The 11,142-nt window shown below is 39.6% G+C and overlaps 1 protein-coding gene across 1 annotated transcript; it reads left to right on the plus strand.

Moving 5' to 3' along the window:
* Nucleotides 1–3,791: 3,791 nt before the first annotated feature.
* etf1a (eukaryotic translation termination factor 1a) lies at nucleotides 3,792–10,517 on the plus strand. The gene is made up of 11 exons (XM_006781428.3): nucleotides 3,792–3,942; nucleotides 4,327–4,437; nucleotides 5,753–5,928; nucleotides 6,175–6,314; nucleotides 6,459–6,597; nucleotides 6,692–6,882; nucleotides 7,466–7,595; nucleotides 7,678–7,851; nucleotides 7,956–8,020; nucleotides 8,114–8,261; nucleotides 9,785–10,517. The coding sequence occupies exons 2-11, from the start codon at nucleotides 4,352–4,354 to the stop codon at nucleotides 9,865–9,867; spliced, it is 1,332 nt and encodes a 443-aa protein (XP_006781491.1). The 5' UTR covers nucleotides 3,792–3,942; nucleotides 4,327–4,351; the 3' UTR covers nucleotides 9,868–10,517.
* The last annotated feature ends 625 nt before the right edge of the window (nucleotides 10,518–11,142 follow it).

Raw genomic sequence — 11,142 nt, forward strand, 5'->3', positions numbered from 1 at the left:
GTCCTCATTTTATCTCCTCATAATGCTCATATGTGATGACCAGGTGAAATAAGGACTAGGTTGCCTGGCCAGGAGAGCTCCCATTCACAGCACAGCAAGCACCATCCATTTCCAAGTGACAGATCATTACAGCTCTGATGGTCGACAGATGGTGATGAATTGGCACTGATACCAGAGCTGGACAATTTTAGAGGCAGTCAGTTGCGCAAACTGCTTTATCACACTTTCTCCATGATGTTGCCATCCAGTGGGTGCCAAACGATGTCAGAAACACCACAAACCTCCTCCCACTCTCCAAGCTCCCGAGAGAGTAATACTGAAGGGATCATCCTCGAGCTTGTTATTTGAAGCACAAACAGATGTTTGATTGGATAGAAACAGTCACAATTCACTAAAGACGCTGAATAGCATCATCCATATGGCAACCTAATAACATCTAACAAATTGCATGCCACATTGATAATACAAACACACAACAACACCTGACCTCATCCCACTGAGTAATGCAAAGAAACAGAAGCTCTAATGATCTCATGTAGTTCACCAGTTAAAAGGAATAAGTAAGATGGTGAGGAAGCCATTTATTTATGTATTAACCAATGCTGTCATCTAGTGGTCTAAATCTAAAGGCTTGAGTATTCCTTAACTTCTATTTATGTTTTTTTTTTTCTGTGTAGATCTTGTACTGATGAAGGAAAAACCTCAGATTAACTATCCTGCATCCATTAATGTATTTATATATATGTCATTTAGGATTTCTTTGAGACTTTTATTGCCGCTCAGTTTTCATATATATTGTTTGTAAATACATGGTCTTTTTTAGAACAATAGTGATGATGTCACGGTGACACATCATATCTCATTTCTGCTACTGGACTATACAGATTGGATTACTACTAGAATACATGCAATACATTGATTGTAGAATTTGTTGTAGAACATATTTTAACACACACACAGACACATGCAAACATGAATATGAACCTGCTGGCTCAGTGATTAATCAGTGACTTGACCTAACCACACAATGGTTACTCTGCATTCACACTACAATTTTAGGCTTAAACATAGCTCATCCAGTAGCTTACACCTGCGTCATCAACCGAAACGGCAGAAACAGATCAGGTGACTGACTTGACACACCCTTTTTTAATGATATTATTTGGAAAAACACTTCTGTACTATCACTCACGCTAACTAGAAGCCAATCTCTCTCTGGTGCATGCAATGGGTGTCATTACCTATATGGGTCATTATCCATATAGGACAGCATTGCTGCAAAATTGCTGAGGGAGCCATCTTAAGCCAAAGTGGCAGTTAAACGTAATATCTGGTTGATGAGTATCAACACTAGGACTGAAGACAATGAAAAGACTTCTGATGTTCATTAACTGTATTACCTATGTACTTACCAAAGTGACTTACTTAAACACTGATATGTTGCATGTGTGGACAGTCTTTTTATGGAGTATGTGCGGTGTCAAATCATAAACTACCATCTGAATCATGATATTAAGCTTTATAGAACAAAGTGAATGAAAATGTAATTGCTTTTGTTCCTTTTCGAGTGTAAAATGCATTTAAAAGTCAAAGGACTGCTGTAAGTAGAATACAGTGGCAGTATATAGTAAGAGTGTCAGGATAAAAAAGCCCAACTGAGTACATTTTGAGTACATTTCTTCTTTTTTCTTAACTCCAAATACAATTCTTCAAACCAAAGTCATCAGAAGGCTTGTGCTTAGCAAAAGGAAACATTTGATTATAAGGTTTTAGTTAAAAATCTATCCTATCCTTTAAACACCCCAGTCGGAGAGATAAATATAGGTTAAGTGGTATGTTGTTGTGTAATTTTCTGACTGGTAAAATCTAATGATTTAGACTGCTTTACCGGATAAGGGGGTCGCTGTTGTTTCGCACCAGTGTGCATATGGCATAGAGCTAGCCATCAATACATCAACCATTAGCTGGTAAAGTCCCACAATGAAGCTTTAGTCTGAGTGGTTTGACGATCACCATTTGCATTTGGCTGAGAAGATGAGAAAATCTATCCTTGACTTGTGTATCACTAGGTAGAGATATTTTAAGCATAACATTTACTTTTGATTGAAAAACCTCTTGCACTCTCTTGCTTTGTACCTTAGTATAACAACTCCTCTGTAGCCACTACACTGCAATAAAACATGTTTCCCCTGTCTTGCCATTTTCTATACTGCCCTGTATTATGTTTTCCTACAAGCTAAATAGCTGAGTTTAATCCTATGAGCCATTGTTAACCCAGAAAATATGATTCCCTCCTTTCCTTTTCTCCTTATTGTCTTGAATTTATCATTTTTTCCTGAATACTTTTTGTCCCTGTTTCCCACCTGTGCTGCCATTTCTTTTTAATAATATTAGTGCATTTACTTCCAGTTTACAAAATGCCACCTCCACCTTATCTCATTTAAGTTACTCCTTGGCCAAAGCAGCTGCCATCTGATTTCCTCTAATACCGAAATGTGCCAGTACCCACATAAATTTATTTCACTCCCCTCCTCCACTAGGTAGAAATACAGCGGGAGTGCTTCTGTAACAGGCCCTGTTGTTGTGACCGTGAAGACGGATTACAGTCCTGTAAAACTAGAGAAATAATGAGCAGAGGAGACGTGCCTCCGCTCGCCTGGTCAGTCTTGCCAGAATTTATTACACAGGCACCAGCAAACATCTTTGCTTCTTTTGTTACTTAGTTTAACTACAGCTGTCTGGTTTCCATCAGTTTTGTTCACCATCAATCAACACTACGAACAAAGAAGGCAAATTTGGTTTAAAAAATCCATCCACTCTCCTCTGCTTATCTGTGTCAAGGTCACAAATACAACAAAAAATACAAATACAAAAAGGAACCCACATTATCATGCTAATGGTTTGTTATGAAGAAAGAAATCTACATCCCTATATACTGAACTTTCTAACGTTTCTCATGAAACCTAGAAGAAATGAACCAAGTGCACTGAAACTAAACATTAAATGAACTGAAGCTTTGGATCGTATGGGAGTGACAGTGAATACTAAAGGACAATAGTGTCTGCCATTACCCACACCTATAGTGTACTTACTCAAAGTGGAAGAGCCGACGTAGCCTAGATAAACACAGTTTATCTAGTGGCACTGCACGTTATAAACTCAGCCTAAATTAACATGAGATAAATTTCACAGTTTTCTGTGTCTGAGTGAAGTCACTTGGGTGAGTAATGAAATGTTTCTCCCATCTAAAAGAAGCTGCACAGTTCTGAAAATAAATAAATAAATAGTAAAAAATCTTTGAACAGAGGAAAACAAGAGTTACTGAAGACAAAACTAAAGGAAGATAGACCCACAAACAAGCAGCAATTAAAAGAAGCTGGAGTAAAGCCGTGGCACGAAATAAAGCATTTTGATGATGTCCATAGGTTCATCCAGTTATTCAAAACTATCCTTATATTTAAAATTATGTCATGTTCATTTGCTTTTAAGCCCCTGGAAAATAGAGGGCAGTGTATAACAAATGGCTAGAACTTTTAAACAACAAGAGTCATGTATGGACATATTAGTTTTGCAAAATCAGGTAACTTGTTTTGCAAATCAAGTTCAACTGGCAACTAGAAACTGCAATATAGTCTTCGGGTTTTACGACTTTGACTACAAGCCCCAAAATCCCCCTAGTACCAGCTTTAGGTTCTGTCCAATTGTTATTGAGATTCTACAATTGACACGGCAGCTAAGGCATGTCATTGGTTTCTAAGTGGTTTCCAGGAAGTGAACGCCACCGATCTAACCACCTCCCACATGTGAGCCCCCGTCGTTAGTACCACGCGCAGCGTGTAGAGGAGAGAGAAACCGGTCGGAAAGCAACGTCATTCCTCGGACCACCGACTTGACGTAGCGCAGCAGACAGAGAGCGGAGCGGAGCCGCGTTGTCCGAGGCAGGTAAAGTACCATCCAGTATATGCCAATATTCATAGGGTCTAAAAAGCTGGCAGTTGGTTTCCACGTTGTTTCCAGGGGAACACGAGGAAAGTAGGTCGTATTAGATAAGAACAGGGTGGACACTAGGGCCTGGTAGACTGTAGGCCTGGTTTCCCCCGCGCTCTGCATTGAGCGACACATCCCGGTTAGAGTCTTTCCTTTACGGTCAGTCCAGCTGCCAGCACTGGCAAGGTGCCTTAACGGACACCGCGCCACTAGTTTGGAGAGGTACACGGTTCAGCGATAGATAAATTAATCTATCCGATAACACTGTAAACGATAGTCAGTTTGTTAACTGGCGGGTTCAGCGCAGATGTTTAGCTCTTCTTTTTCCACGTCTTTCAGGTGCTGAAGCGATCACAGCAGAAAGATGGCGGACGACCCCAGCGCGGCGGATAGGAACGTGGAGATATGGAAAATCAAGAAGCTGATCAAAAGTTTAGAAGCTGCCCGTGGGTAAGTAATACATTTTTGTCACATTTCGAGGTAATAGTCTGTTCGGCAGTACTTGAGTTTAAGGGTTCGGGTGATTGTGTCAATGTATACCGCCGTAGCAGCTGGAAATGGTATAAATGGGGCCGAATTTGGGAGTGGTTAGCTTAGCATAGCTAACTTAGCTAATCGTTGCTTTTGCTTGTCGCTAGTTAGCCAATTGCTAGGCGCTAACGGATGTCGCATTTAATCTCAGTGGAAGTTGAAAACATGGTTTATTTTGGACAAAACACATTTTGTTTTTGTCAGTGTTTATATGTTGTAGCTGGCATTCCGAAGATTTTTATTCAGTTCAAGCTAGTAAGGTTGATGCTAGTTTTGTTGCTAATGAGAACCGCTAATAGACGTCATCTTTGGAAAGAGGCCGGCATGGGTGTCTTAAACAAAAAAAGCAGCACGTTGACGAAAAAGGGAAGGCCGGCTAGCTTGTAGTTACAGTTTCACATGCTGTTGTACAGTCCAAACGACGTTCGTCTGCTCCTTTTACGCGCAAATCATACGACAGAGCGTCTTAATTTCCTCTAGAGTCCACTAAGTTAGTCACCTCATGGCAGCCGAACTGCTTGACGGTTCATTACAGCGTTACTGGTTTCAAACTGCCCAGGTCAAAAAGAATTCGAGATCAGTTGGTGGCCGACAGGGACATTGTGGGCCTCTTGAATTATCAAACAAGGCATGTGAATGTGGGTGTTACTTCACTGGCTTGTAGCTTGCTCTGCGACAGTTTGACGTCTAGTGTTGCGCAGAACTTGCTGTCCTGTGCTCCCCTGCCTGCCATGTCACACACTCAGTTGACTGTTTGCCCTACATTTATCCAGCCTCTTCTACCTGGCTGTGTGCGTGTCAGCCTGTACTGCTGTGATTCATCTGTTGATAGGTTGTAAATGAAAGGACAACAATGCAAAGCAGCAAGACTTAAACTTAGTCCTTGTTTCAAGGACAAAGATTGTGTACTGTGTAACTGAAAGCCCATACCATTTGTCCCTCAACCTGCCAGATCTTGTCAAGGTGATATTTTGCCAAGAAGTGTTGTGTATTTACAAAACTAAATTAGAGCAAACAGTTACGCTATCTTGGAGGTAATTTCATGGCTCAACTGGTTTGGCATAATCAAAGTGGATTATTATATGGCCTTGATATTAGATGCCAGTTTCACCATGGCATACCTAGGAGAGGCATAATTGTCAGTTATTCAGTCTATTCCATCACTTCTATGGCTTCTTGGCTGTGTACAAATGCTGTTATATGCACTAACATTACATCCTCACTTTCTCTATAGTAATGGCACCAGCATGATCTCTCTGATCATCCCTCCAAAGGACCAGATATCAAGAGTGGCCAAGATGTTGGCTGATGAGTTTGGCACTGCTTCCAACATTAAGAGTCGAGTCAACAGGCTCTCTGTTCTCGGGGCCATCACCTCTGTACAGCAAAGACTAAAACTCTACAACAAGGGTATGCATGTAAAAGAATGCCTTTTCTTTTGGGACATGGTAGTGATTCTTGGGGGCAACAGAAAAGAAATTCATATTGGCATATCATTGTATTATTGTAATATTTTCAGCTATAATTGTTTCAAGGGGGTTTTTTGAAAAAAAAAAAAAGACAACTTAAAACATAGGATGTATTTACTTTCAAAACATTCAGCTCCAGTCCTCCTCTGAATATTTATGGTCTCTGGCTTTTTTCTTCCCTTCCCAGTGCCACCCAATGGCTTGGTTGTGTATTGTGGCACAATTGTGACAGAGGAAGGCAAGGAGAAGAAAGTCAATATTGACTTCGAGCCTTTTAAACCAATCAACACCTCCCTGTACCTCTGCGACAATAAGTTCCACACCGAGGTGAGAGAATTTCCTTAGTATTTTGATGCACATGCAAAATATTTTTTTCGTGGTATGTAAACCTCGCCTTGGTCTTTTTTTATTATTCTTTCTGTCTTCCGCATTCTTATGATTTGTTCTTCCCTCACTAATGTCCCAACACAGGCATTGACAGCCCTGCTGTCTGATGACAGTAAGTTTGGCTTTATTGTGATCGACGGTAGTGGGGCACTCTTTGGCACACTGCAGGGCAACACCAGGGAGGTGCTGCACAAGTTCACTGTGGACCTACCCAAGAAGCACGGTACTGAACTGGAATGTTTATAAAATACATTTTACGTTGTTTGTTTTGTTTTTGTTCATTTGTTGTTTTTTTTATCTTTGCTTTGCTCTTTCAGGCCGAGGAGGACAGTCTGCTCTCCGTTTTGCTCGACTGAGAATGGAGAAGAGACACAACTATGTGAGAAAAGTAGCCGAGACAGCTGTCCAGCTCTTTGTGTCCAATGACAAAGTTAATGTGGCAGGAATGGTCTTGGCTGGCTCTGCTGATTTCAAGACTGAACTCAGCCAGTCTGACATGTTTGATCCAGTAAGTATGAATGTGAAACAACAATTTTTTTCTTTTTCTTTTTTTCTTTTCACAAACTTCTCACTGCGGTGAATAGATGTCCAAAAGAAGGCCGGTGACCTTTTAAGTGTTTGTTCTGAGTTGTATAAATATGTATATTTAATAACTATCTAATATTGTAAGAAATAAACACTGGTATTTGGTAGTAGTGATGAAATAGTGACATAGCGAGTTTATTTTAAACCTGGCACATGATGTGTGCAGCCATACTGTAAATGGAAAGTGCCTTCTTTAATTTGCCAGTAAGCCACTGATATAGCTAAATCTTATGTCTTTACAACCAATAATGGAATGTGGTTGCACAAACAAAGAAAGAGACATATGAAAATCTGCATATCCCACACTTTACTGCAAGCTTTGGTTAGCAGTTAATGAGTTTGAGGGACTTTCCAAGGCTTTGGAGAATATAACCAGCAGCATAGTCTATCATTATTGTCAGCATATTTATTGTTGTAGCTTTCTCTATTTTCTTTATCTTGTCAGCAAGTTTGTTTGGTTCTTATTTTGTCTGTAAAAGTTACTAACAACTGTTTGATTTCTACAGAGGTTACAGGCAAAGGTTCTGAAGCTAGTGGACATCTCCTATGGAGGAGAGAATGGTTTCAACCAGGCTATTGAGCTTTCAGCAGAGGTCCTGTCGAATGTGAAGTTCATCCAAGAAAAGAAGCTCATAGGTGTGTGTGTTTTTTCTTTCTTTTTTTTTTGTTAAAGGTAAAATCTTCAAACTTTTTCCTGATGATTCTTCTGTATTTACAGGGCGGTACTTTGATGAGATCAGTCAGGATACAGGGAAGTACTGCTTTGGTGTAGAGGACACACTGAAGGCCCTTGAAATGGGAGCTGTGGAAATTCTCATAGTCTATGAGAACTTAGACACCATGCGTTATGTTCTTCGTGTGCATGGGGCAGAGAGCAATGGAGCAGAGAATGGTAAACAAACGACTACAGTGTTATCTGCAGTAGCTGAGACAAAAAGCAGTAAATAAATTCTAATTGTGATCCTACAATTCAAAAGTTTCTTCTTTGTTCTTCAGATGAGAAGACTTTGTACTTAACGCCAGAGCAGGAGAAAGACAAGTCTCACTTCACAGACAAGGAGGTAAGTGCTGCAGAAGAGGAACTGATCTCTGGGAGTTAAGTTGGACCCATTCCCTGTGATGTCATACCTTACTAACGCTGGTTGTGTTTCTAGACGGGGCAGGAACATGAGCTGATCGAGAGCATGCCACTGCTGGAGTGGTTTGCGAATAACTACAAGAAATTTGGAGCCACGTTGGAGATAGTAACAGACAAGAGTCAGGAGGGGTCCCAGTTTGTCAAGGGCTTTGGAGGCATTGGGGGTGAGCACACTGTTGTTTAATAACAGTTGAATGTTTGATCAAAATAAAGTTAGGAATATATTTGATATATGTGGTTCAGTGATGATTTCGTCATTGGGTTGTTATGATGATCTAGTAATTGTACTCGAGTATAATTCATGTATAATGCACTTGAAGATAGTAGCAGTAGAGATGCCAAAAAGACAAACAGTTCCTCTTCTGCTTATTCTGATTCAGGTAAGGCCTCATATAGACATTGTTGTACAGTATAAATTTGTATTATAGAGGGCTTCACCGTGTAAAATAGGAGAATTGGGGCAGAGGCACTGTTGAATTGTTAGTTGTATAAAAAGTAGAGATACTTGTGGCAACTTAAATTGGTTTAGTGGTGCAATACATTTTAATGAGGATCTTAAAAGGATTTCAGGACAGTAGAAACACCATCATTCCAGGACCCCTAAAAGCACTGTTGGGGTTTTTTGAAGAAGTAGTAGTAGTTAAATTGTTAATTTTCACCTAATATTTTAAATTAGAAGTAATTTTAGACAAAGGAAGCATTTAACTATTAGGGGTTTTATTAGTTACGCAAATGATTTGGGTTATTTAATTATAGGTAATAAACAAAATATATTTTAGAATTCAGTAATAAACAAATGGTACAAAAATATAATACCCAACACATCTAAATAATTGAATTATTATAGAAGAAAACTGTTATGGACAAGTTAAAGGAATTTTGAGTAACAGGTTATGGTCGTTATGCTAAAACAAAAGCATTTATTAGGAAAAGAGCACTATTGTGAAACAATTTGAGTTTGACTGACGTCACAGTTGGCTGAAATAAAACAAACACAATTTCATTAATTATTGTGAAGTTTTATCGCAGTGCACCTACACCTGTCTTATCCATCATCCACACTGTTCCACCTCAGTTTGTAGCTCAGCAGGCCTTGGACTCGTTCATTTTAGGTATTCTGCTCTGGACTTTGCTTTTTATTAGACCTGAGTAGATCACCACACTCAGTTCTCTGCTCAGTTCAGCAACCCGCCTGGTTCTCCACATTCCACACTTCTCCGGCTCCATATCCCATCCATGACCTGCTCAGCCTGGCAGAAATTTCTCGTCTTCTATCCAACTACAGTCCCCTGTATATTTATCTATCAATGTTATCTAGCCAGCTCTGGCTTATGCAGTCTTCATATCAAAATGAGTGTAAATGATACATGTTGCTAGGCAACCAGGCAGGGTGAGTGGATTTTACATTAATTTCTGTGGGGTCAAAGTGACATGTGGTAAGTATATCTTTTTATTCCACACACTCCTAAATGATGAGTGAATCCATTTTTAGTTAAAGTCATGAAATCTTTTTGTCTTTAGAGTTTTGTTTTGTTTGTTTGTTTTTTAACCCTAAAATGACCCCCTTGGCACTTCTAATACTGAACTCTAATACTTTCAGAATTCATGTTTTTCCCTGCCACTGTTTAGCTAAAGTAAGTTGCCATCATATCACACTACTTAATCTCTCATCTTTTGTATTCCTCAGGTATCTTGCGGTACAGGGTGGATTTCCAGGGCATGGAGTACCAAGGAGAGGACGATGAGTTCTTTGATTTGGATGACTACTAGGTAGTCTTGGACTGATATTGGGAGAAAAAAATGAATGAAGAAATAAGGAAATAAAAATGCCACCTCTCTTGCAGCAAGCGAGAGGTGCAACTGTGTTGACCTATATATATGACAGACACACCTTCCAGTTCACCTGTTGCATACACAAACTTGCACATACTTACACAACAAAATGCATCACACAGACCGAAGAGGAGTGAGATTTTCTTTCATCCAGAGAGGGAGAAAGCCCTTCCTGAATAAATCCCTGCCTTAGAGTGCTGGTTCCTTCCCCTAGTTGGATTGGACTTGACTCATTTTTGTTCTTTTCTTTTTTTCTTTTGTTTTTCTTCCTCCCCTCGATTTTGAATGAACACAACAGCAAGTTCCCAGATTCCTTGTTGCCGCCGCCCCCGGTCCTAAGATGAACTTTGGATTCACTCCTGACATACAGAAAATATATTTTCCTTTAATGCATCATCATGTCCCTATCCTCTCTCCCTTCCTTCTATGCTTTCTCTCTCTCTTTTTTTTTCTTTTTTCTTTTTTGCATTTCATTTTTTTACTGGTAACTGCTGCTGTTGTATTTTATGAGAGTGGGGGAATTTTTTTTACCTGGGTTTCTGTAGAGAAAGGGGGACAAAGTATTAAATTTCAACTGCTGAAAACCATTGCTACCTCCTCATCTGCTGTGGTCTCACTCCTGTGCCATCTGATTTACTTAAAAGGCTGACCTTTTCCTGACAACAAAATTGATATGTTTTGTGAGCGACGCGTGCATGACTTTTAGACAGTTTAGTCATCTTATTCAATCGTCAGACTTGCCACATAATGTTGAAATTTTCTACATTTTAAATTGCAAAAGGCAGTAAAATCACATCTTTAATATAGCTATTCATTCTAAATCTTGGCCTTTACATGCAGTCATCTCTTTAAATGAACTTCCCTTAAATGAAATATCCCGTGTACACATTGGATTGCATTTGTACATTTATCTGACCACTTTTATAAATCTAAATTAATTAAAAATCTCAATTTGTCATTGCATTCCTGCCGACGGTTTTTATAGGATGTGTTGGTCTAGAAAGTTGGTTTTGACATTTGCGTGTCGAATAGGGGAGCAAAGGTAAGAGCAAATGGCCAGGTTCTCATTCATAATGCAAAGAGCAGAATTTGTGAAGACGTGTTCCCTAAAGATTTGTAGAGAATGACCTTGGTAAATCATGCCTTAGATTATAAATCTAGCAAGCTGAGGAAGTAAACCTACACTGGTGAATGGTGAGTTTTCTGGCTCCA

This window comes from Neolamprologus brichardi, chromosome 2 (genome assembly GCF_056152115.1).
Source record: "Neolamprologus brichardi isolate AB-2024 chromosome 2, ASM5615211v1, whole genome shotgun sequence".
NCBI classification, from domain to species: Eukaryota; Metazoa; Chordata; class Actinopteri; order Cichliformes; family Cichlidae; genus Neolamprologus; species Neolamprologus brichardi.

What these genes read in the sequence shown, in the direction of transcription:
- etf1a (XM_006781428.3), top strand. Translation starts at nt 4,352, where the DNA reads ATGGCGGACGACCCCAGCGCGGCGGATAGGAACGTGGAGATATGGAAA. An exon ending in ACAATAAGTTCCACACCGAG is followed by an intron (nt 6,315 to 6,458) that starts GTGAGAGAATTT and finishes GTCCCAACACAG; the next exon opens with GCATTGACAGCCCTGCTGTC. An exon ending in CCAAGAAAAGAAGCTCATAG is followed by an intron (nt 7,596 to 7,677) that starts GTGTGTGTGTTT and finishes CTGTATTTACAG; the next exon opens with GGCGGTACTTTGATGAGATC.